At 47.6% G+C, this 25,766-nt stretch overlaps 1 protein-coding gene across 2 annotated transcripts in view; it reads left to right on the top strand.

Moving 5' to 3' along the window:
- KIF26B (kinesin family member 26B) overlaps positions 22,089-25,766 on the top strand; it is a 511,688-nt gene continuing 508,010 nt past the window's right edge. Inside the window, exons 1-2 of one of the 2 annotated variants that reach the window (XM_021064466.1) lie at positions 22,089-22,248; positions 22,899-25,229. In XM_021064466.1, the coding sequence (XP_020920125.1) occupies positions 25,167-25,229 (63 nt within the window). In that variant the 5' untranslated portion in view covers positions 22,089-22,248; positions 22,899-25,166. Of the gene's footprint in view, positions 22,249-22,891; positions 25,230-25,766 lie in introns of those variants that run through there. The other variant, XM_021064467.1, reaches the window with a different exon arrangement.

Here is a 25,766-nt window from a genome sequence, read left to right on the forward strand (position 1 = left end):
GGTCCCGTTGCCGTATAGCAGAAATTGACACAACATCGTAAATCAAATACACTTTAATTTTAAAAAATTAAAAAAAAAAACAACCCTGACCTAGTGTCTGTGGGGATGCAGGTTCAATCCCTAGTGGCCTCACTGTCTCAGGGGGTTAAGGATCTGGTGTCGCCACAGTCTGTGGAGTAGGGCTGCAGCTGCAGCTCTGATTTGACCCCTAGCCCAGGGGTGGCCATAAAAAAAAAAAAAAAATTTCACAGAGCCTGACCGCTCAGGCCTTGCGGTGTAGGAGGGAGATAGACGGGGGACTGGGTGGATCACAACCCTAAGGGCCAATGCCATGGTCGAGTGAGGGTTAAAGAGCTGCTAGAGGACAGAAGACAGAGCAGCTGCCCTGGCGCGGGGAGTCTAGAAATTACGAGGTGACATCTGAACTGTGTCTTCAAGGATGTGTAGGAGGTTCCCAGATGAGTGGTTGCGGGGAGGGAGGTTGACTCAGGTAGAGAAAAGGCCCTGCAAGGGCACAAAACTTGTGGAGGCAGCCAGCTCTGCGTCCCCAAACAGGTGCCAGCGTCAAAAACGTGAAATTCACTGGGGGCAGAAGAAGTGCCTGGGTTTCTTGCTTCTGTTGTGTACCATAAATAGAAAATCTTTATCTGTATTTTTCTACAGCTTTCAGCCACCTTGAGTATCTAGCTAAAACCGTTCTTTGTCTTCATCTATAGGCACAAAGACGAATGTTGTCAAAATAACATAAAAGCTGGTCTTGGAGAAATAGTTTATCAACTAAATACATGGATGAACCGTATAATAAAATCCTGGCTCTTTAGCTCTTTATTGTGTGCTGTGTGGTACAAAGTATTTTTGTTTTTATCTCCCTTCTTGTGGCTAATGCTTAGAAAGCCCACAACGATCTTATCTGACATTCAGAAATACAGCGGAAAAGCCTCTAAGCCCTGTAAAGAAAATTGCTGTTTTTCTTCATTCTTTCCACGGGGTTTGAGAAGCTCCCAAAGATATCCAGTGTTAAGCAATTTACATACAGATTTTGTCCCTGAACTGGCTTCCTTTCAGTGGTAAATGATAACAGAGAGACTAAAACACATCCGCTTAGTTTTAAATACACCTCAAATGGGAACTAATGACAGCCAGGCAGGGGGAGGTTTATTCAAGCAAAAACTGAATTAGCAAAATCTGAATCATTTTGAAATTGTGGGATGGGCTACTCTTTCTTTCTTTCTTTCTTTTTTTTCTTTTTAGAGCTGCACCTGCTGCATATGGAGGTTCCCAGGCCAGGGGTCAAATCGGAACTGCAGCTGCCAGCCTACACCACAGCCAGGGCAACGCAGGATCCAAGCTGCGCCTGTGACCTACACCACAGCTCAGGGCAATGCCGGAGCCCTGACCCACTGGGGCCAGAGTTTGAACCTGCATCCTCAGGGATGCTGGTTATTCTGGTTAATTTTTGCTACGCCACCAGGGAACTCCCTGCTCCATATTTACATTTTATTGGCAAATGAAAGATCCTAGAGTCAAAAATAGCTAAGATCTGCTGTGAGAAATAGATGAGAATGAATTACAACAACTGATGGTACATAGACTGCCTTTTTTAAAGATTGCAATTGCAGACCGGTGTCTTCCAGGAGCCCATCAATAAATCTTGAAGGAAAAAGAGGCCGAGACCCCTGTGTGGGCAGGTGGATGGGGCTGGGCTGGTGAGGAAGGCTGTGAAGTTTCCTGCCTCCCCTTGAACTTCACCCTCCAGCTTCCTCCGGAGACCTGGGAAAACCCTAGTTACCACCTTGCAGGGCTGTTTAGAAAGCTCTCATTCATAGCAGACATTGTATATGGAGAAAATTGTGCCTGCCTGGGGCAGCTGGCCCGCTCCTCCGTTGGGAGAGGGCTGTGGTCCCTCACTGAGTGAGGCGCTGGGCCCTCAGGGCAGAGAACGGGGTATTCTCCAGCTGCTGATGGCAACGAGCCCAGCACATGCCTCTGGTTGTGTGGGCACGGAGGATTCCAGCTCCTAAAACCCTTAATATCCCAGTGGCCTGTTGGTAATGGGAGTAGAAAGGGTGGGCAGGTCTACACTGTATTCTAGCAAGTACTTCTAATTAACAAGCTTGAAATAGCAATGACTAAAGTATAAATGATGTGAATTCTTTTTTTTTTTTTTTTTTTTTGGTCTTTTGTCTTTTTAGGGCTGCACTTGGGGCATATGGAAGTTCCCAGGCTAGGGGTCAAATCAGAGCTGCAGCTGCCGGCCTACACTACAGCCACAGCAACGCTAGATCCGAATCGTATTTGCGACCTATACCACAGCTCACGGCAACACTGGATCCTTAACCCACTGAGCAAGGTCCAGGATTGAACCCACAACCTCATGGTTCCTAGTTGGATTTGTTTCTGCTGCGCCACAGCGGGAACTTCAAATAATGTGAATTTAAAAAGAAATTTTTCTTATTTTATATTTTTCTTTTTAGGGCCACACCCACAGCATATGGAAATTCCTAGGCTAGGAGATGAAGTGGAGCTGCAGCTGCCGGTCTACACACAGCCACAGCAACATGGGATCCGAGCTGTGTCTGTTACCTACACCACAGCTCACGGCAATGCTGGATCCTTAACCCACTGAGCAAGACCAGGGGTTAAACCCGAGTTCTCATGGATCCTAGTTGGGTTTGTTACCACTGAGCCACAACAGGAACTCCAGGAGGTGATTTTCAATCTTTCAGTAATTTTGAATTTTATTACCGCGGGTATTTTGGCCTATAATTGGACCTCAGCCTTTTCCTTATTTCATTTGCCTGGTAGGGTTTTTTGCTCGTACAGTCTTTTCTTTCTTTTTCTTTTTTCTTTTTAGCTTTTTAGGTCTGCAGCATATGGAGGTTCCCAGGCTAGGGGTCGAATCGGAGCTGTACCTGCCGGCCTACACCACAGCTACAGCAATGTCAGATCTGAGCCGCGTCTGTGACCTACACCACTGCTCACGGCAACGCCAGATCCTTAACCCACTGAGTGAGGCCAGGGATTGAACCTGCATCCTCATGGATGCTAGTTGGATTTATTTCCGCTCCACCATGACGGGAACTCTGCTCATACTTTCTTTTCAGCATTGCTTAAGCATTTGTGTTGGGCGTGTCTCTTGCATATTCACGCAGCGATTGTGATATTTGCAGCAAGTGCTCTTGTTTCCATTTTAGATTCAGAGACTCCTGTCACTTAGCACATCATGTAAAAAGCTTCCAAGCTGGTTCCTGGGATGAGAAGTTCCCTCGAGGCAGATACCTTAACTGCGAGGAAGAACGCGCTCTGAGTGGATTTCAGGTTAAGCGTGATGCTGGGCTGGGACCACTCTGACTGGCAGCCCAGTAAACTCCCAAACAATGTGGCACCTGGCCTTCTGCAGAGACCAAATGGAGCGTGCGTTGACGGGAATGGTGTTAATCCAGCTTGCACTTGGATTTGTGAAGCAGAGACTTGTATTTTCAAAATATGTAGGGAAAACAAAATTAATTTTCTCAGTGACATTTTTCTTTCATTTTGAAATCTTTATCGATTTGTGTTAATCATTGTGCAAACTGCAGAAATATTTCATAAGCACAATTTTTAGGTTTTATGCCCCTTTTTATAAGATAAACCAGTCATATACTAGGGAAATAGTCAGATGTACTTTGCACAGTCTGTGTCCTCTCAAACATTATCACCTGACTCTAGAGGGGATCTCCCCTGCTCCAAGTAACAGGAAGCTCAACCTGGAGTTCCCGTCCTGGCGCAGTGGTTAACAAATCCGACTAGGAACCATGAGGTTGCGGGTTTGGTCCCTGCCCTTGCTCAGTGGGTTAATGATCTGGCGTTGCCGGATGCAGTTGCAGATGCGGCTCGGATCACGTGTTGCTGTGGCTCTGGAGTAGGCCAGGGATACAGCTCCGATTTGACCCCTAGCCTGGGAACCTCCATATGCCGCAGGAGCGGCCCAAGAAATGGCAAAAAGACAAAAAAAAAAAAAAAAAAAAAAAAAAGGAAAGCTCAACCTGTAAGAAGGGATTGGCGTATATGCTTGAGTAACCCAGCAGCAAAGCTTTAGATGAAGCTTGATCCGGGGCTCATATGGCAGCATTAGGATCTGAGTCTTGCTTCTCTTTCTTTGGATTGGCTCCATTTTCTTTCTTTTTTAAAATGATTTTCATTTTTTCCATTATAGTTGGTTTATAGTGTTCTGTCAATTTCTTACTGTACAGCAAAGTGACCCAGTCACACACATAGATACATTCTTTTTCTCGCATTATCCTCCATCATGTTCCCTCACAAGTGACTCGATAGAGTTCCCTGTGCTACACAGCAGGATCTCATGGCTTATCCACTCCAAAGGCAATAGTTTGCATCTCTGACCCCAGACTCCCAGTCCACCCCCTTCTCTCCTCCTCCCCTTGGCAACCACAGGTCTGTTCTCCAAGTCCATGAGTTTCTTGTCTGTCGAAATGTTCATTTGTATGGATTGGCTCTGTTGTCAAACCACCTCTTCCCTCATAGTCTCAAGGTGGCTGAAGGCAGTTCTGGACTTTGGCTCACAGAGCTAGATCACCAGGAAGTGCTGTTGGCATCCCCAGTCATGGAACCTTATTGGGCTTTAGTCGGACTTTATAAGTAAGTCTGTCTTGGAGTGATCCCCGACCAACTTAGTTCTGAGGCAATACCCCGCCCCTAGAACCAGAGACATTTCATGCAGTATGTGAGCTGCGTAAGGAAGAGGTGAACATTTGACCAAAACTAGGGACTGGAGTTCCTGTCGTGGCTCAGCAGGAACGAACCCGACTAGTATCCCTGAGGATGTGGATTTAATCCCTGGCCTCACTCAGTGGATTAAGGATCTATGCTCAGTGGATTTAAGGATCTATCGTTGCCATGAGCTGTGGCATAGGTCACAGATATGGCTTGGATCCCATGTTGCTGTGGCTGTGGTGTAGACTAGTAGCGGCAGCTCCGATTCCCCTAGCCTGGGAACCTCCATATGCCACAGGTGCTGCCCTAAAAAGCAAAAAAACAAACAACAACAACAACAAGACCCCCCCAAAAAAGTAGGTACTGGAGGCTGTGGAGACATTAGCAAACATCTCCTCGGCACCCAAGCCTCTAACAGGAGGAAAACCAGCAGGTCCTGCCTTCTGGTGCCCTCACTTCAGAGGCTCATAGCCTGTCACTTCTTGATCTACTTGTTTGAGTCCTTAATTCTTTTTTTCTCCGTTTCTTACAAGTTTTGGTGAAGGATATTTGATTTGCAAGGTTGTGATATTCCTGCTGTACAGCCGTGATTCAGTTACACATGCACCTATGTGCTTCCTTAATGCTTGAGCCCCTCTCTGCATCACTCCTCGTGGGGCAGTTTGTTTTTCTGTGCATTCACCGCAACACCGAACTTTGCTCATGCCATCAGTTTGCGTCGACGTGCTCTGCCAGAGGGGTGCATGCGGCGGTGCTTAACTGAAGGTTGGCGGGTTGGGAATGACTGACTTAGTAACACCTTACAGCACACAACTTACATCGGAATATTAGCTCATTAAAACACATAGTTCGTACACCGAAACCTTCACCCTGCTCAAGTGTACAGTTCAGTGGTTTTAAGTTTCTTCACAGGGGTATTGAACCATCGCTCCTATGTCATGTCATACCATTTTCATCATCCCAGGAAGAAGCCCAGTGCCCGTCAGCATGCCTCTTGATTTCCCCCTCGGTGCAGCCCCTGGCCACCGGCAATCTGCTTTCTGCCTCTGTGGATTTGCCTCTTCTGGACATTTCACATAAATGGAAGCATAGGCTATGTGGCCTTCTGCGTCTGGCTCCTTTCACATAGCATAAGGTTTTCAAGTTTCATCCATGCTGGAGCACTTGCTTCCTTCCTTTTATGGCAGAATAATATTCCATTGTATGGATATATCATGTCTTGTTTATCCACTCATCTGTTGATGGACATTTGTGTATTTCCCACTTTTTGGCTACCATGTAAGATGCTGCTATGAATCTTGGTGATATTGGTGTGTGTTGTTTTTGTTTTGTCTTTTTAGGGCTGCACCCGCAGCATATGGAAGTTCCCAAGCTAGGGGTCGAATCAGAGCTGCAGCTGCCGGCCTACACCACAGCCACGGCAACGCCAGATCCAAGCCACATCTGTGACCTACACCACAGCTCATGGCAACACTGGATCCTTAACCCACAGAGTGAGGCCAGGGATCGAACTTGCATCCTTATGGATAATGGTTGGGTTCTTAACCCACTGAGCCCCAACGGGAACTCCAACATTAATTCAATTTTCAATTTTTTGCATGTATTTCTTCAATAAAGAAGAATAAAGGGACACAAAAAGAAGACTTTTGCGTGCACGCACACACACACAAGGTGAATTGGGAGCGGTGTTTTGCAGAAGAAACACAGAGCCTCATTAGATGACTCCCTCCAGGCATGGCTAGGATGTTTTCCCATTTCATTCCCTGAGCTCTTGTCTGGCTCAGGGAGACAAAGGCAGAGGTCCAGGAATAACACAGGCTCTGGGGAAGCGAGGAGCCCGGGAAGGAAGTGATTAGAAATCTCCTCTTTCTGGAGTTCCCGTCGTGGCACAGTGGTTAACGAATCCGACTAGGAACCATGAGGTTGTGGGTTTGGTCCCTGCCCTTGCTCAGTGGGTTAACGATCTGGCGTTGCCGTGAGCTGTGGTGTAGGTCGCAGACGCGGCTCGGATCCCACGTTGCTGTGGCTCTGGCGTAGGCCGGTGACTACAGCTCTGATTTGACCCCTAGCCTGGGAACCTCCATATGCCGCTGGAGCAGCCCAAAGAAATAGCAAAAAGACCAAAAAAAAAAAAAAAAAAAAAAAAGAAATCTCCTCTTTCTCCATGGTTCTTTCTCCTCTGATTACTGCCTTCTGCGGAGGGCGGGCTGGAAGCAGGCTGATACCTTCTGTCCCCTTCCCAGCACATCACCCCTTGTGCCCCCGAGGCTCCCCAAAGACCGTGTGGTCTTTCTACTCTGGCAAATGAGAACTTCCCCAAAGACCAACCGGAATGCACATGGAGAAGGACTGAAATTACAGGTTATCAGGGGAGATGATGACCTCAAAGAAAAGACAAGGTGGAAGGCGAGGGAATGGAGTGGAAATGGGCTAAAATTCTGTAATGACATAAAGAGTAGCTTTTAGCTTATTTTCTGTGGCTTTTGCTCCAAATGAGAGGTTTCAGCTCTCACACGGCCGTGTAAATTCAGCATTCATCACTGGGGGCTTTCAGGGGGGGCTTTCAGAAGCCCGATCCGCATGGCAAAGGGAGCTTAGGAATAGTGGTACCCAAACCAGAAGGAGACACTAAAAAGCAGAAAGAAGACAGAAGGGGGACTGTTAGGAATGAATGCAAGTCCCTACCCCACCCCCAGCAATTCAGATGCTGAAACCCAACCCCAGTGTGACAGTTTCTCGAGTTGGGGTCTTTGGGGGGTGATTAGTCAGCAAGATGGCAGCCTCATGGTTGGGATTAATGCCCTGATATATATGAGGTCAGAGGGCTCGTTTGCCCTTTTGCCACTCTGTGAGAAGGAGAAGTTGCCAGTCTGCAACCTGGAAGAAGTCGTGAGAATCCCACGAGCTGGCACCCTGAGCTCGGATTTTGGCTTCTAGAAGGTGAGAGAGAAATACTTACTGTTTAAGCCACCAGTCTATAGACATTTTTTTTTTTTTTTTTTTTTAGGGCTGCACCAATGGCATATGGAAGTTCCCAGGCTAGGGGTCGAATCAGAGCTGCAGCTTCTGGCCTACACCACAGCCACAGCAATGGGGGATCTGAGCCGCATCTGTGACCTACGCCACAGCTTACGGCAACACTGGATCCTTGACCCACTGAGCAAGGCCAGGGATTGAACTCACAACCTCATGGTTCCTAGCCGGGTTCGTTTCTGCTGTGCCACGATGGGAACTCCATACAGACCTTTTTTTATAGCAGCCCACACTGAGGGATTGAGAAGCGGGGCGTGGGAGAGAGGAAAGGCAAGTATGATGAGGAAAAGGAGATGTTTGTGTTTGTTTTTAGGCGGAACAGGAAGCAAGGAGGCTGGCTGAACAACTGGGTTTGGGTGTTATTTGCTGATGCAATGAGTTACTGTATTGGTTTCCGGCAGCTGTAGTTCTGATTCCACCCTAGCCAGGAAACTTCCATGTGCCCTGGGTGGGACCCTAAAAAAGACACACAAGTCTGGAGTAAGAGTTTCTGTTGTGCCTCAGTGGGGTAAGAACCTAACTAGTATCCATGAGGACGTGGATTCTATCCCTGGCTTTGCTCAGTGGGTTAAGGATCCAGTGTTGCCGTGAGCTGTGGTGTAGGTCAGAGATGCGGCTCAGATCCCCCATTGCTGCGGCTGTGGTGTAGGCAAGAAGCTGCAGCTCTGATTCGAGCCCTAGACTGGAAACTTCCATATGCCGTGGGTGAGGCCCTAAAAAGCAGGAAAAAAAAAATTTTGGACTAGGATGAAGAAGAAACAGGGCAGTTGAGCACCTGACTTGTGACACAAACCTGTGACAAAAGTTATGTTCTTCTGCTGTCTCTTTAGATTTTGCACTTGATCATACAAATGAAAGGCCACAGGCACAGAACCAGGAAACGAATATGATACTGAGGTAACTAGGAGTCCCTGTACCGAGTGATTTTCTGGTTGTATATTTGACTCACAAAGATGACTGTCTTACGTGTTCATTAATTTAACAAAGTCTGAATCCTAAAGACACGTGTCAGGCCCTGTGAAACAAGAAGGTGACTGAATGGTGCCCTTGGAGAGTTCACGGTCTGCTAGACAGAGGAAAGGACAGGAGCCCCCCGCGAGGCAGGTACGGGGATTTGGAGAAGCTAGTGCCTGGGGTGGAAGGATCAGAGACGGGGGGCTTCCTGGAGGAGGTGGCGTGGCGGCTGGACATTGTAGGAGGGAGACCTGCGTATGTGCAGATAGGCAGAAGGGCATTCCAGGCGTAGGCAGGAGGTGCGTGGGTGACAGGTGGCACAGGGTGTGCAGGAGAAACAGGGCTCAGCTGGGTTGGATGTTAGGGTCTGCGGAGGGAAGCGGCAGAGCTTGGCAGCTCTCGGAGGCCAAGATCCATCTTCCCAGATTGGGAGGGAAGGTTCGCCGCCAGGAGGGCAGTGAGAGTCTCCGGGGGCGGATGTAGCTGGAAAGCGCCGCTCCCAAGGCTGGGATGAAACCGCTGCGCATCCTCCTCCTACCCCGGGACCAGTGCCCTAGACAAAGCGGGCCGCCAAGCTCTGAGCCGCCGGTGATTCACCTCCAGCTCCCAGTAAGACTTGGTGTGGGACGAGACCCCAGGCAGAGCTCCGTGGGGACCCCACCACCATCACCCCCGCCAAGGAATAGGAAAAGGGGGAAGACAAAAAGGGAAGACAACTGGCTCTGAGATCTTCTCTGTGAACAGGGGCTGAACGGATGGTTCTAGGGCTGGATTCCAGTTCTGGCTGACGATCTCTCCTTTTTGAGGTTAGGATCACGTTTCCAAGGTGCTCCCAACGTGGCTTAGCAGTAACGAGCCCCACTAGTATTCACGGGGATGCGGGTTCGATCCCAGACTTTGCTTATTGGGTTAAGGATCCAGTGTTGCGGCGAGCTGTGGTGCAGGTTGCAGGACACAGCTCGGATCCCGCATTGTAGTGGGGCTGTGGTGTAGGCTGGCAGCTATAGCTCGGATTTGACCCCAGCCTAGGAACCTCCATATACCAGGGTGGAGCCCTAAAAAGCAAAAAAGCAAAACAAACAAACAAACAAACAAAAAAAAACCTTACCTCGAGCACTGCATTCTCTTCTGAATGTCTTATAGCCCAAAAGACAAATGGAGTCACTGATCACAAGCAATTGAAGAGTGAGTGCTTAAGGGTGAAGATACAGGCAACTGGAGTATCTATAAAGTCTAAAAATAAAACTATGGTAAAAACAAGACTGTTTTTCAGTAAGTCCATTTCCAGGCATGAGAACAAAGACAGAAATACGCCTTGTTCTGGGAAATTTAGGTTTAAGAGTGATGGGTTGAGACAAGAGCTAAGGCAGTGTAGGCTTTCATGATAAAAATAATGACTGAAAAATCCAGCTCATGGCAATGCTGGATCCTTAACCCACTGAGTGAGGCCAGGGATCAAACCCTCATCCTCATGGACACCAGTTGGGTTTATTACCCCTTGAGCCACAGTGGGAACTCTTGGTGTGATGTTTCTGGCTTGCCCTTGTGCTTTTTATTTTCTCTTTTGAGACTTGGCATTTTCACACAATATTGCACTTTTTTCCAGGAGTGTTGGCAACACCTCTCAATTTAGCTCAGCTCTGTATTACACTTGTCACCCTTTACTCCCCCTTAAAGGTCACTCATTAAGGTGACAACTAAGGCCTCAAGCCTCCCTGCCTTGGGACTGTGGGTCATAAGTCATACTTTGTGGCTTAGGGCCCTGGGTTGTAATCCATGCACCAGTGTGCACCTGCGAGGTGAGCTTTGCTAGCTTTTGCTGCAGTAAGAGCTTTAGCAAAATAAAATATCACCTCTGGGGGCGTCTCTTCATCTGTCCACCAGGTGGAGCTCTCCCAGGGCAGTCATGGCTGCTGGGCTTGGCTTCTGCTCTGTAAGGCCTGAGTGTTTATGGCTCCTTATTCTTCTGAATCCCTGGAGGAATATTTGTCTTTTTCTCCCTTTTTATTTAGGACTGCACCTGCAGCATATGAAAGTTCACAAGCTAGGGGTCAAATCATAGCTACAGCTGCCGGCCTATGCCACAGCCACAGCCGCAGCCACGCCAGATCCTTAACCCACTGATCAAGGCCAGGGATTGAACCTGCATCCTTATGGATACTAGTTGGGTTCTTAACCTGCTGAGCCACAATGGGAACTCCTATTTTTCTTTCTTTAGTATATGTTCAGAGTCCTGGGCAGATAGTGAAATGGACCATATGCGGGACCAGTTCAGTGGAGGCTACACAGGATTTCCTTGTATCCTCTCCACTCATGACATTAAAGCCTCTGTTTTTTCCTATTGCTCCTTTAGTTGCCTGTGGCTCCATCCTTATCAGCAATTTGAAAAAGCTCAGCAGTGGGACCTAGTGCACAGGAGGCTCTTGCTATCGATTGGTCTTCCTTGTGCACCTCAGGCAGACCTAGGATCGACCCTTCCCCCTGCTGCCTGCTCTTCCGTGGAGAGTGAGATTAGCCAGTTAGACGCCCAGAGTTTCCCTGGACACATCAACACTCTTCTCCTGGGATGTGGTTTCCTCCTCCTTAATGTGGGAGTGAGGAGGCTGCCTCTCTCACAGGCGGCTGCAAGGACTTATAAGCCAGTAAAGGGGCTGCTTAGCATGTGGCTGAGTATCAAAGGCAATAGAAAAGCTTAATTCCATTTATTTAACAGTAGTTGGGTGGCCACGTGAATGTTGCTGTGGAAACCTAACTCTTGAGTTCTCTGACACTTACCTATGTTGGGGCTTTTAAAGGAGGCGTTGCATTTAAACCCTGTGATTTCTTTTTATGTTAGAAAAGTGATGAGAAGGATCACACCTTGATCTCTGTCACCACCCTTGTGTAAGAAACAGTGTGAACTGCCCCGCCTTCCCCACCAAGGAGCATGTGTTGTCCAGTTACTCTCACCTGATCCTTCTTTTTTCCAAGGTACTGTCTCCATCCACTCACCCACTCACCCACCCATCCACCCACCCAGCCATCCATCCACCTACATATTCCATCCATTTACTCATCCACCCATCCATCCATCCACCCAACCATCCATCCACCCATCCACCTACATATTCCATCCATTCACTCATACACCATCCATCCACCCACCCATCCATCCATCCACTTATTCATCCACCTATCCATCCATCCATCCACCCACCCACCTACTCATCCATCTACCCATCCATCCATCACATTGCATTTCCACCCCATGAGTTGCAAGTAGATCAGAACTACTGATTTTCTGGCAGGAATAGAACTGAGAGGATGTCTTTGGTGATGGAGGAGCTTGTGTAGCTGGTGAGATCAAGGGGGAGGCAGCAGAGGGAGTGTTCACTGTGAAAGTGGAGGCGTCAGCAATTGAGAGAACCAGAAGTGGCTCAGGCTGGTGCCCAGGGCTCAGGCACCACACAGCTGGGAGACGGCCCTCTCAGGTACGGGCAGATGCAGCACTGGTTGGGAAACCTGGTCTTGATTCCAAGCTCTCACTGGAGGGACTCTTAGAATCACACATCTCCTGCAAGTTCCCCTCTCCCTCAAGCAGGATCCTCACGTGGCTACCTGTCCTCCACCACGAACTCAGAAGCTCTTCCCTGGGCTGTGTGTGCCTCTCTGCCCATCACCCCCTGTGGTTGACTGTGACTCTCATTCCTGGTGCCCACTCCCAGGCATCCTGCCCCTGCTGATGCTCCCTCCCTCCTCCCAGCCACAGTGACCTTGCCCTGGCTGCTCCTTACAGAGATTCTAGTGTCACAGTTTTTTTCTTAGGACCTACTCTCAGTTTTTTCCATGACTCTTCTATTTCCACCAGCCATCAGCCAATATTTTTGATGTTCGTCCCAGGGTTGGGTTCATTCCGATCCATGTTGATAGGCCCTATGGATTCCTGCTGGACCTGCCAGAATTCCTGATGTGGGCACACAGGTTAATCCTCTCTCTGGGAATTTTGCTTCAGAGGGAAAAGGCAGTTGGATTACGGTGGCTACTACATCTTTTCTGAATCAACCCATCATCTTCCTCCCATTTTCCGTGTGGTTGAAAATGCTGTTTCACTCACACCCTGAAAATCACCCTTGACTCAGGTTACTCCCCTCATTTGTTTGGTCTCCAAGCCCAGCTGATTGAGTGCCGACAGTCCTGAAAATTCTCTCTCCTTTTCACCCTTTCTTTTACCTCCCTCATCCCTTTGAAAAAACAGCTTTAGGAGTTCCCGTTGTGTCTCAGTGGTAACCAACCCGACTGGTTTCCATGAGGATGCCGGTTCAGTCCCTGGCCCCACTCAGTGGGTTAAGGATCCAGCATTGCCATGAGCTGTGTGTGTGGGTTGCAGACGCAGCTCAGATCCTGTGTTGCTGTGGCTGTGGCAGCGGCAGCTCTTGATTCAACCCCTAGCCTGGCAACCTCCATGTGCTACAGGTATGGCCCTAAAAAAAGCAAAAAATAAAAAATAAAAATAAAAAACAGCTTTAGTGAGATATATTCATAAAGTAATACTCACTCTACCTAAGTTTGCACTTTTTAAAAAATTTTATAGGAGTATAAAACAAATGTACTCCAATACAGTGACTTATAATGTTGTGTTAGTTTCAGTGCAGAGTGAAGTGAAAGGTGCAGATTTTTTTTTTTTTGTAAATTTATCGAGTAGTGTAGCCATCACCATAAATTCGTTTCAGAACATTTTCTTTTTTCTTTTTTTGTCTTTCATTTCTTGGGCTGCTCCCGCGGCATATGGAGGTTCCCAGGCTAGAGGTCGAATCGAAGCTGTCGCCGCCGACCTACACCAGAGCCACAGCAACGCGGGATCCGAGCTGCGTCTTCACCGCAGCTCACGGCAACACCGGATCCTTAACCCACCGAGGAAGGCCAGGGATCGAACCCGCAACCTCATGGTTCCTAGTCGGATTTCTTAACCACTATGCCATGACGGGAACTCCTGTTTCAGAATATTTTCAGCACTCCAATAAGATCCCTCATGCCCACAGTTAATGCCTGTTTCTACCCTCAGCCCCAGGCAACCAGTAATCTTCTTTTTGTCCTTACAGATTTGCCTTTTCTGAACATTTCATAGAAATGGAATCATACACTATGTGCTTTCTCATGTCTGGCTTCTTTCACGTTGCCTAATGTTTGGGAGTTTATCCACGTTGTCACAAGTATCAACACTCCCGTTTTATTGCTAAATAACGTTCCCCTGTGTGGCTATCCCCCATGCTCTCGCTTCCATCACCCGCCGATGGACATTTAGGCTGTTTCCACTTTGGGGCTTTTACGAAGAAGGATGCTATGAACTTTTGTGCACCCGTCTTCGCGTGGGCATGTGTTGTGATTTCTCCTGGGTAGATACCTAGGAATGGGCATGACGGCTAGTATGGTAATGTTACACTGAACTTTTTGGGAAACTGACAGCCTGTTTTCCGAAGTGGCCACATCATTTGGCATTTCCACCAGCAATGGATGCGCGTTCCCATTTCTCCGTATCCTCAACAAGAGCGGTCAGTGTCTGCCTTTGCGATTAGAGTCCTTCTAGCGACAGTGACGTGGTGTCCCATTGTGGCTTTTCATGTTCATGTCCATAATGACTAATAATGCTGAGCAGTGTCTCCTGTATTTTGTTAGCCAGTTACATAGCATCTTTGATGAAACACTGTCCACGTCTTTTCTCTTTAGATTAGGCTGTTTGTTTCCTAAATCCCTGAGTTCTGAGGTCTCCCATCACCTTTGGCCTCCTCACTGGAAAGGCTGCTTCAACCTTTTTTTTTTTCACGAAGTCCTACCAGATGAATGTCATGGGTAGCCTTGGCAGCGTTCCTCACTTACTCAACCCCCGCCCCCTGCCCCCGTGTTCTCCATTGCCTGAAGTTCAAACTCCTAAACTTGACATTCAAACAGTTATAGGACGTGGTTCCATCCCAACCAGGCACGCTGAGTTCTGGAAGAAGAGCTCACCTGTGACCTGTCTGTCCTTTTCTTCTGGGTGTTTGTCTCTTGCCTGGTGTCTTTCCTACCCTGTCCTAATCTCTGATCCATCCTTCAAGGTCAAGTCAAAATCCCTTCTGCAAGGGTCCCTTCAGGGGAATATCCCACCTTTCTCTCTGACTTCTGACTCATGTTTCCTTTGTCCTGCTGACCTGCTCTGCTCCGACACTGAATGCTGTTTTATTTTTATTTATTTATTTATTTTGCTTTTTAGGGCTGCACCCGCGGCATACAGAAGTTCCCAAGCTAGGGGTTGAATCAGAGCTGCAGCCGCCGGCCTACACCACAGCCGCAGCAACACCAGATCCGAGCCGCCTCTGCAACCTACACCACAGCTCACAGCAGTACCGGATCCTTGTCCTTAACCTACTGAGTGAGGCCAAGGATCAAACTGGCACCCAGTTGGATTTGTTTCTGCTATGCCACAATGGGAACTCCCTTTTTTTTTTTTTTTCCCTCTGACTGCTGTTTTAGAAATTTTAAATAAAAACGTTTCCCAGCACAAAATGATATTCTTTTCCAGCTCCATTATAAGGTCATCGGCTCAGGCATCAACTGGATCTGTAGTGGTTTGGTTTTACTTTATGTCCTGGACTTTCACAGCCTTTTTATGTCTCACCTTTTACCAACACATGCTGCGCTTCTGATCCTGAGCCCACATGTGACTCCTGGTTGTGAAACTGACAACGGTAACCGCCTGAATCCAGCCAGCACCCAGATTGGGACTTGAACCCATGGTTTTAAATTAGAATCCCTCCCCCTGTGTCTGGACTCAGGGAGGTTCAGGTTCTTCATGTCTCCATGCAGAAGGAATTCAGCGAGAAACAAAGCGATGAGCAAGAAATAGATTTATTAGGATGCTTGTGGAAGATGCAAGCGGGCAGGCATGGAAGCTCTGCCCTGAGGATCCGTTGGCCACAGTTTTATCATCCCAGGGGTGTGGGGGCTGGAAAGGCCCCTCTTCCTTTCTGGGAGTAGAAGCTCCTCCTAGGTATCTGGTAAGGTGTGTATTCAAATCCGCTGAAGGGTGGTCCTCAAACTCCTGCCCTGGGTCTGAATCTGAATGCAGACCCCCTCCCACCCCCCACCCGATGACCTGAGGCGGTTCTTGCAACTCCACTCTTCAAACAAGGCTACCCTGTTCTTTTTTTTTTCTTTTTTTTTTTTTTTTTTTTGTCTTTTTGCCTTTTCTAGGGCCACTCCCATGGCATATGGAGGTTCCCAGGCTAGGGGTTGAATTGGAGCTATAGCCACCGGCCTACGCCAGAGCCACAGCAACACGGGATCTGAGCCTCGTCTGCGACCTACACCACAGCTCACGGCAACACCGGATCTTTAACCCAATGAGCGAGGCCAGGGATCAAATCCTCAACCTCATGGTTCCTAGTCAGATTCATTAACCACTGAGCCACGACGGGAACTCCAAGGCTACCCTGTTCCGATGGCTTTCTTGAACTTAGGGTGGTCTCTCCCAGCATCCCCCAGGTTTCCCTCTTTATCTGTAATCCCCTATTGGGCCTTCTAAACCTCCTGTACCTCCTCCATCCCTATCAGCTGGGGACCAAAGTAATGTCTGTGTTTCTTTCCTGGCACTCACGCTGGCTGATTCTGTGTCTTTGGGCAAGTCACCTCACCTTTAAAGAGCTCTGGGGCTCCGCTCTTATATGCCTAACTCCAAATTTAGTAAGTTGTTTTTTTCTTTTTATTTGGTAAAGTACTTTGAAATCCTATTTTATTGTAAAATATTTATTTATTTACTTTTAATTAGGGCCGCACCTGCAGCCTATGCAAGTTCCCAGGCTAGGGGTCGAATTGGAGCTGCAGCGGCCGGCCTTACGCCATAGTTCATGGCAATGCTAGATCCTTAACCCACTGAGCGAGACCAGGGATCAAACCCGAATCCTCATGGATTCTAGTCAGGTTTTTTACCACTGAGCCGCCATGGGAGCTCCTAAAATATTTATTTTTAATCACTGTTATTTTCTACCCATCTCCTTCTTCAGCTATTATTTTTTGAATTTTATGTATTCATTTATTTTTGCTTTTTTGGGGCTGCACCTGCAGCATATGGAAGTCTCCGGGCCAGGGGTTGAATTGGAGCTACATCTGCCAACCTACACCACAGCCACAGCAACACCAGATCTGAGCCATGTCTGTTACCTACACAACAGCTCACAGCAACTCCAGATCCTTAACCCACTGAGCAAGGCCAGGGATCAAACTCAAGTCCTCATGGATACTAGTTGGGTTTGTTACTGCTGAGAGCTCCCTCCAGCTATGGTTTTTGTTGGTTTGTTTTTGTATCCTTGCTTTTTCCGGGCATGCAGGTGCATGTGTGTGTGTGTGTGTGCGCGCACGTGAACATTCGCAGTCATGGATATTTGTGGGACACAAACACCTTTACTCTCTAGCTCCTTGTGATCCATTTCCTAAAAACTGAAACTTGCTTTAATTTCCTTTTTTAATTTTAGTAACCTTTTTCTTTTTTTTTTTTTTTTTGTCTTTTGTCTTTTTGTTGTTGTTGTTGCTGTTGTTGTTGCTATTTCTTGGGCCGCTCCCGCGGCATATGGAGGTTCCCAGGCTAGGGGTCGAATCGGAGCTGTAGCCACCGGCCTATGCCAGAGCCACAGCAACGCGGGATCTGAGCCGCGTCTGCAACCTACCCCACAGCTCACGGCAACGCCGGATCGTTAACCCACTGAGCAAGGGCAGGGACCGAACCCGCAACCTCATGGTTCCTAGTCGGATTCGTTAACCACTGCGCCACGACGGGAACTCCAGTAACCTTTTTCTTAATAACACTGTTAACTTTGTCTCAGAACCGTAGAATTGGCAACTCCCAGAGAGCTCTTATACTCTTAGTAGTTTGAGGTTAGATTCTAGTCTTTTTGTTTTTTCTGCTGTACATACAATTCTCTTCTGGTTTTACTGAATTATTATACTGTAAAAATATAAATCCTTATGCTTGACAATCTATCAACATCCTTCCATTGGTTCCATAAAATTATTCTTTTAAGAAAATGTTTTTATGGCTGCATGGTAATCCACGGCCTGACTGCTCTAAGTTATAAACCCATCCCCTAGTGATGCACAGGAAAGCTGTGTGCCTTCCTTCACTATTATAAACAGTGATGCACAGGATACAGCGGTCCCTTGTCAGAGCAGGCTACTTGTGATAAGTGGCAGCACCAGCCGTGGTTGTCACACCTGCTGCCCAGTGTCAATAGGAGCCCACTCCTCGGTTGAGCTTCCTCTCTGGTTTTATTAGAGGTTCGTTTCTCCCCCAACCTCCAAGCCAGGAAAAAAAAAAAAAATCACTCGAGCCACACAGATTTGGTTCATACCCTTTGTCTATCTTTATCTTCTGAACTGTATGACCTCTGGAATCAAACTTGGAATTTAGCATGGAAGGAATTTGGGAGGATAAAATGATGAACGATTGAATGGTTGTCCAAGAGTGGAGCGCCTTCCTTAGCTCGCAGGCTGACCACCCTTCTCTTACTCTACAATAGCGGCCAAGCACACAAATTAAAGAGTTATCAGCTTGCTGATGACTCTCTGGCAGCCCACACATGATCATATGGCTTCCCAGAACACCAGTAGATCATATGCAAATATTGTTTGCATATTCATCAAGACACCACATGGACAGTGTAAGCTGCTTTGATGTTCTTTCAAGGAGAAATGCAGGCGCCTCTGGCACATGCACACCACTGGCTCCGCTGGCATGTTGGTGCCTAAACCAATATGGAAATTATTCAAAAGACAAACACTATAGTCTATTCTCTGCTTAGCAATGACAAGTTGCCAGTCTGATTTTGGTTTTTTATTTCTGATTCGTACTTTTAGATTTTTCAAAAACACAATGACATACTATAACTTAGCTATAAACTTTATGAGCTACTTACCCCTGAGGTATCGATAATGAGAAAGCTAAGCTGTGTTTTCTAAAAGTATAAAAGTCCCGTGAAACACTTCCAAAGAAGTTATATCTGTTTTGTAAATAAACAACAAGGAATATGGAATAAGAACTTCATTCTTAGCCAGGTCATGTACCTTAACGTTTTTGCTTGTTTGTTTGCAGTTTGTACTTATGGCTATGGCAGGGAGAGAGTTTTTCACCCAGGGATATCAATGGAGTAAATAAATTGCTACTTATAGATGCTCTGGACCTTTGGAAGCTAGCATGGAATTTTTTTCATTCATAAAATGAGTGGGGTTTTTTGTTTTGTTTTTAAATTACAGTTGATTTACAGTGTTATGTCAATTTCTGTTGTTATAGCATAGTGACCCATGTATGTGTGTAAATATGTGTGTGTATGTATGTACATATATATATATACACACACACACATTCTTTTAGTTTGTCTAAATCTTGAAATAATCCCATTAACATCCTCAAATATGAAGATGTGAGAAATACACACGCACACTTCATTTTATTGTGTTTCAGTTATAATGCATTTTGCCATATATTGAAGGTGTGTAGCCTTGCGCTGTCAGATGATGCATTTTTTTTTACAATAAAGAATTTTTTTTTTTTTGGAGTTCCCATCGTGGCGCAGCAGAAATGAATCCAACTAGGAACCATGAGGTTGCGAATTCGATCCCTGGCCTTACTCAGTGGGTTAAGGATCCGGCCTTGCTGTGAGCTGTGATGTAGGTTGCAGACGTGGCTTGGATCTGGCATTGCTGTGGCTGTGGTGTAGTCTGGCAGCTGCAGCTCAGATTAGATCCCTAGCCTGGGCACCTCCATATGCCATGAGTGTGGCCCTAAAAAAGACAAAAAAGAAAAAAAAATTTTTTTTTTCTTTTTTGGCTCTGCCCATGGCATGTGGAAGTTCCCAGGCCAGGGATTAAACCTCTGTCATAGCAGTGACAATGCCAGATCCTTAACCCACTGAGCCACCAGAGAACTCCACAATAAAGTATTTCTGAAGTAAGAAATGTACGTATTTTAGACATGATGCTACTGCACACTTCATAGACTATGGTGTAAACATAACTTTCATATGCATTGAGAAACCAAAATATTCCTGTGACTCACTTTATTGTGATATTTGCTTTATTGCAGTGGTCTGGAACTGAACTGATTTCTATCTATCAATGAAGGGTTGGGCTGCATTGTTAGAAAACTTCAGTTAGAAGATCAAATTATGGCTCATTTCTTTAAAGACTAACTCTTTAGGCTACTAACTTACAGAATAAAAACCCTTGAGATACCAAGAATTCTAAAAACCTAAGCTTACCTTGAAAAAGCCACCATAAAGCTAAAATTATGGGGTGCTTTATATACAATTAAATTTGCCAAAGAAAACAATTACAAGCTTGGCGACAACAATAACACAAACCTATTTAAAGTTGTTGGAGAGTGGCCAAAATAGGCAGAGACTAGCAGGGAGTCAAGGATTTTTCAGTCCTTGAAAGGAGTGACATGGGTTTTTTTCACTTTTTTTTTTTCTTTTCAGGGTCACATATGGAAGTTCTCAGGCTAGGGGTCAAATAAAAGCTGCCTCTGTCAGTCACAGCCACAGCCACACCAGGTTTGAGCTGCATCTATGACCTACACCAGAGATCATGGCACCACTGGATCCTTAACCCACTGAGGAAGGCCAGGGATCAAACCATGTCCTCATGGATATGAGTCAGGTTCATTACCACTGAGCCATGATGGGAACTCCCGACATGTTTTTTTCCAGTCCGCTGGGCATGCTGGCTATAATTCAAGATGAAAACTTACTGGTTTGAGGCATTACATGGTAGAGTTCAGGGCTGTAGCTGGAAAGGGAGGAGAAAAACCCTGGAAAGGAGAGAGCCAGCATGAGGCAGCCCTAATATCCATGTTCAATTTCCCTCAAATCATAGGCTTATACTTTTGGATTTTGCATACATGGAACACAAAGTCCTGGGGTAAGAGTATTTAGAAGTGAAAGACTTGAGCAGAGATTTCAGCTGCTATTCCTATAGGGGAGCAGAGCTTAGAATTTTAAGTTCTAAGTTAGAGGGGCCTGGCAAACATTTCAGACTTGTCATTGAAAATCCAGAAGGCCCATACTTTAGGGATAAAGAACAAGTTCCAGGACTAAGGAATTTTTTTCTGAGATCTAAGGGAAAAACATAAATAGAACTGCTCTAACAAAGCATAAAGCCAAGCCTCTGCAAGTTTAAGGTGACCCAAAACTAACTTCACTGCCTGCTGGAACAAAATCAATACTCTTCAAAAGAAGAGAACAGAATCTAGTGTCTCTATGATGTAATATCCACAGTATTTAGCATGTAGGTAACATTTACTGGATATGATAAGAAACAGAAAGATGTGATTCCCAATCAAGAGAAAAATCAGTTAGTAGAAAGTGACCTCCAGATGAGTCAGATGTTGGAATGTGCAGACAAGAAATTTAAAGCTGTCATTATAACTGTGTTCACTGATTGAAAGGAAAAAGAAACAGAAAAATGGTAAAATATATAAATACGTGTGTGTGTGTGTATATATATATAGTGAGAGAAAAGTACACTATCGTATGCTATCTGAATGAATTTATTGGAAAGGCTTGATGGAGACTGGAGACAGCAGAACTAAAGGTCAGTGAAATTAATAAAGGATCAGTGCAATCTGAAGAATAAAGGGGCAAAGATCGAAATAATTAACAGAGCCTCAGTAACTTATGGGATAATTCAAAGAGCATAAAAATATGCATGTAATTAGAGTCCCAGAAAGTGAGAATGGAGCAGGGGAAAAAAATTGAATAAATCATGGCTGTAATTTCCTCAAAGTTGGTGAAAAACTTAAGATCAAGCCACAGGTCCTAGAATTCAAACCACAAGCAGGATAAAAACATAAGAGAACCACATCCAGGAGCATCATAGCCAAATTGCTGAAAACCAATGGCAAAGAGAAAGATCCTCAAAGCATCCGGAGAAAAAGGACCCATCGTAAAGAGGGATTTCCCCTGAGAATTAATTTTGCCCTCTAATCAGAAGCAAGGAAGGCCAGAAGTCAAAGAGTGACATCTTTTCTTTTCTTTCTTTCCTTTTTTTTTTTTTGCTTTTTAGGGTCACACCCATGGCATATGGAAGTTTCTAGACTAAGGGTCGAACTGGAGCTGTGGCTGCCGGCCTACATCTCCGCCCTGGCAATGCCAGATCCAAGCCATGTCTGTGACCTACACTGCAGCTCACAGCAATGCCAGATCCTTAACCTACTGACGGGGCAAGGGATCAAACCCACATCCTCATGGATACTAGTCTGGTGTGTTATTGCTGAGCCACAATGGGAACTCCAATGAGTGACATCTTTAAAGGGTGGAAAGAAAAACAACTGTCAACCAAGAATTCGACATCCAGTTAAACTATTCTTCAAACACAAAGGTGACATTAAGACATTTTCAGATAAGCAGAAGCTGAGAGAATCTGTTGCCAGGAGCCCCTCAGTACAAGAAATGCTAAAGGAAGTTTTTCAGTCGGAAAGGAAATGACTCACTTGGAAAGTTGGCTCTATAGGAAAATAATGAAAAGTCCCTTAAATGGTAAAATTAGGTAAGTATAAAAAAACCTTACACATTTAAAACATTCCAGTTTCACTAAAAACATATTTTTAAAAGTAAAATTGGCAGGATTGTATTCTGGGTTTTATAGTGTTTGTAGATTATGAAGTATATCAAAATAGTAGCACAAAGGAGGGAGGCGAAATTATACAGTTGCAGGGTTATTACATTTTAGGTAAAGCGGCACAAAGTTAACCCTAAGTGGCCCATGATAAGTTAAAGATGCATATTATAATCCTTAAAGCTAAAAGGCCAACAGAAGGATGAAATCACAGAGGAACGAAAACTCAGTACACAGTAAACAGATCCGTACTCGCAGCAACATGAAGCTCAAAAACCTCAAACACAGAAGGCTACAGACTGCACTGATTTTATCAATTAAAACTTCAAGATCAGGCAAAACTAATTTATGGTGATTGAGCTGTGGTTGGGTATGAGGGCCAGGGATCACCTGGAAAAAGACAGGAAAGAACTTTCTGGAGCGATGGAAATCTACACCTTGATTGAAGTGGTGGCTTACTTGGGAGCGTACATTTGTCAAAATGAATACAATTGTATACCTAAAATTCGTGCATTTCACGGATTTTGGGTATACAATTTTACGTCCATTCTTAAAAAACCTCAAATCAAACCCTCTTGCAGGGCCTCCGATTGTCAACTTCGATCAACAGAGGGCGCTCCGAGCTCACCAAACACCCTTCGGAGCCCCAGCTACTTTGGGATGCAAATCAGACCACCTCTGGCCTTCTCGGTCTCCAAGGTGAATCTCGCAGCTCCCCTATGCTCTCGACACCTCACGTGCCCCCCCCCCGGGGGGGGGGCTTCACTGGCGCGTCCATTTCACCTGGCACACACGCTGCTTTTCTGCAGATGAGCAGCGCGGAGCTAATGGCTGTGCTATTTTCCGCGGCACCTCGGCGGAATTCAGAGGTGGGGAACGCTGCTCAGAGGTGCACCTGGCCCCTCAGGTCTGCTCTTGATATGATCACTTTTAAATAGGAACTAGGAACGTAATGGGAACTTCCACACTATTATCGACATCTATGTTTTGACCTTCTTGCTTCGCCTTGGTGGCTGTGAAATATTCCCACGCAAGGGCTGCAGAGGGAGGGGTGGCTAGGTGTCAGCGCGGGGGAAGCAAGGAAGGAATTTTCCTGAGAAAGGCAAGCTGTCGGGGGCGTTGCCCCAGGGATCCAGCACCCTAGAATGTTGTCTTCCGGTCCCCTCCATACCTCAGAGGGAAACTGGAGAGTGGAAAACCCCAAGCATCCTTTGCGCCCTCGCCTACCCCCTCGGCCTGGTCCCTCGCCGGCGCAGAGATGCCATTACACCTCACGTGATCCCCACACCCGGCCGTGCTTCAAGAGGCGTCTCGCGGGGTGTTAATTAAAGGTCACAACAAAACAGACCTGCCGGCTCACCAGAAGAAATGTCCTCCAGGGATGAAAAATGACACCCTGGAGCAGCTCTATGTGGAGCCCGGCGTATGCTGGCTTCTTGCGCTCGGGGCGCTGCGCCGGGGGCCAAGGAGGGACCGAGGAGGGCTACGACCGTGTGCTCCCGGCCCCTGCGCGCTGGAAGACGAGAAGAGGAGGGCCGAGCGGACCCCGGGGCCAAGGCGAGGCCAAGGCCAGCTCGCTCACACCCCCTTTCAGGCCCGCGCCGTCCGTGCTGCGCGTGTGCAGCGTGGCTAGTCCCTCAGTTTCCCTGGCCAGCAGCAGCCCGCTTGCACCCCGGGCTCGCGCATCCCAGCCCTGGGCGGCTGGCCAGGCACGCGCACACCGGGGGCGCGAGCGGGCGGGGGGCGAAGGCCCCATTTTCCCGCTGCACTTGGGAGGGTGGTCCCCTGGCCGGCCGGGCTTGGTAGGGCAATTCCAGAAAAGGTTTGCAGGGCAGGTCTAGGAGAACAAAGGGCGGGGGGAGGACCCGGCATATTTGTGGACTTGTTTGTGACTCAATCCCTCTTGCACGGCGTTTCAAAGGCAGAACTGCAAGCCTTGCCAGGAAGAGAAAGAACTTGGGGGCGGGGAGGCTCGGGTGCATTTCTGTCCCGTCGCGCTCGCTCTGCGCTGCCCCCAGCTCCATGCAGTACTGTTTCATTAGAGCCCTGGACCCCGGCTCACCAGCAACTTCCCCCCCAGCCGGCAAGATTTACAACCCCTCCTCCCCCGGCTCTTCGCCTCGCAATGTCAGGCAGGAGCGCCGCAGCATAAAATGGATCCCGGCCGGCGTGGCGGCGGCAGCCAGGCGGCTGGCTCCCCGGCGGGGCCGCTGTTGGTGAGTCTCCGCGCTGCGCCCCGGCGCACACGCGCTCGCTGACCACGGACGGCAGCCGGGCCACGCCGCGCCCCTCTCTGCCCTCGCGCAACTGTCAGGCAAAACGAGCCGGCGGATATTGGCTCCTGGACGCGCCGAGGCTCCTCCCCATCTGGATCTTTATATTTTGGGAGAATTTCTTTGAACTCAGTTACCAAGCTCCGCGAAGGAGACAAGTTCCCATAGCCTGCTCGCCCGCGAAGGCGAGACGGGGGCTCGCCCATCTCCTGTGCAGCTGCTGTGTGCCCCGATTGTGCTCTTCTTTTCCGTCGTGGAGGAAAAGGACTCACTAGGCTAAGGAAAATGCCAGTTATCTGGATGTGACCGTGAAAAGACAACGTGTGAGACCGGAGGAGGCAGAAGAGGAGGAAGAGCATTATTTGAAGAGAAGAATAAACCAGGCACTCCAACCCTTCTGCAAATTAGTGTTGTTACTTCTGGGGTCCCTCTGCTTTTATCCCTCCCCGCCCCCAAGAAATCTTGACTCGAGGGCCAAGAGACAGACCCCGACGACTGGGCACCCTTCTGGGTTGGAAGACCTTTTGGATGTAGCGTTGGTGGAACATTTAGACCCTCGCTTCTGGAAAAGCCACCATGAATTCGGTAGCTGGGAATAAAGAGAGGCTTGCAGTCTCCACCAGGGGCAAGAAATACGGGGTAAGTTTTGACGGTATAAGGCGGAGACGCGTTATCTGCCTCATCCCAGCCCGAGTCCCCCTTCCTGGGTGACGAGCGGCCGGGGCAGGGCGGTCGGGGGCTCTCCTCCCGCTGCAGAGGCGCCTCGGCCCGGCCCTCCCGGCGTGCACGCGGAGGCGGGTCTGCCCGCGAGGACGCCGGCATGCTCCCCTTGCCCTCGGAATTTTTGCAGCCTTCTCGTTCTTTCCCTTTCCCACATCCCTAACTTTTGCAGCATTCCTGCACGTCCAAGGAGAGTTAAGCTGAATGAGAGGGTTTTGCATGAATTCTCTGTCGTTCTTAGGGATCGTTTTCCCGGAGCCAGGAGAACCTTTCATTTTACCTTCAGGATCAGGAGGGCTGTATCCTGAATGAATACAAATCCAGAAGTCACCCCCCACCCCCACTGATCCCTACCCCAGCATCTTCCAGGATCTTAAACGTGGGCTCCTGCTGGGCTGAGTGCTGGGTTCAAAAGCGCGGGGAGCTGAATCTGGTGGGCTCTCCTGCAGAAACCAT

This window comes from Sus scrofa, chromosome 10 (genome assembly GCF_000003025.6).
Source record: "Sus scrofa isolate TJ Tabasco breed Duroc chromosome 10, Sscrofa11.1, whole genome shotgun sequence".
Classification (NCBI taxonomy): domain Eukaryota; kingdom Metazoa; phylum Chordata; class Mammalia; order Artiodactyla; family Suidae; genus Sus; species Sus scrofa.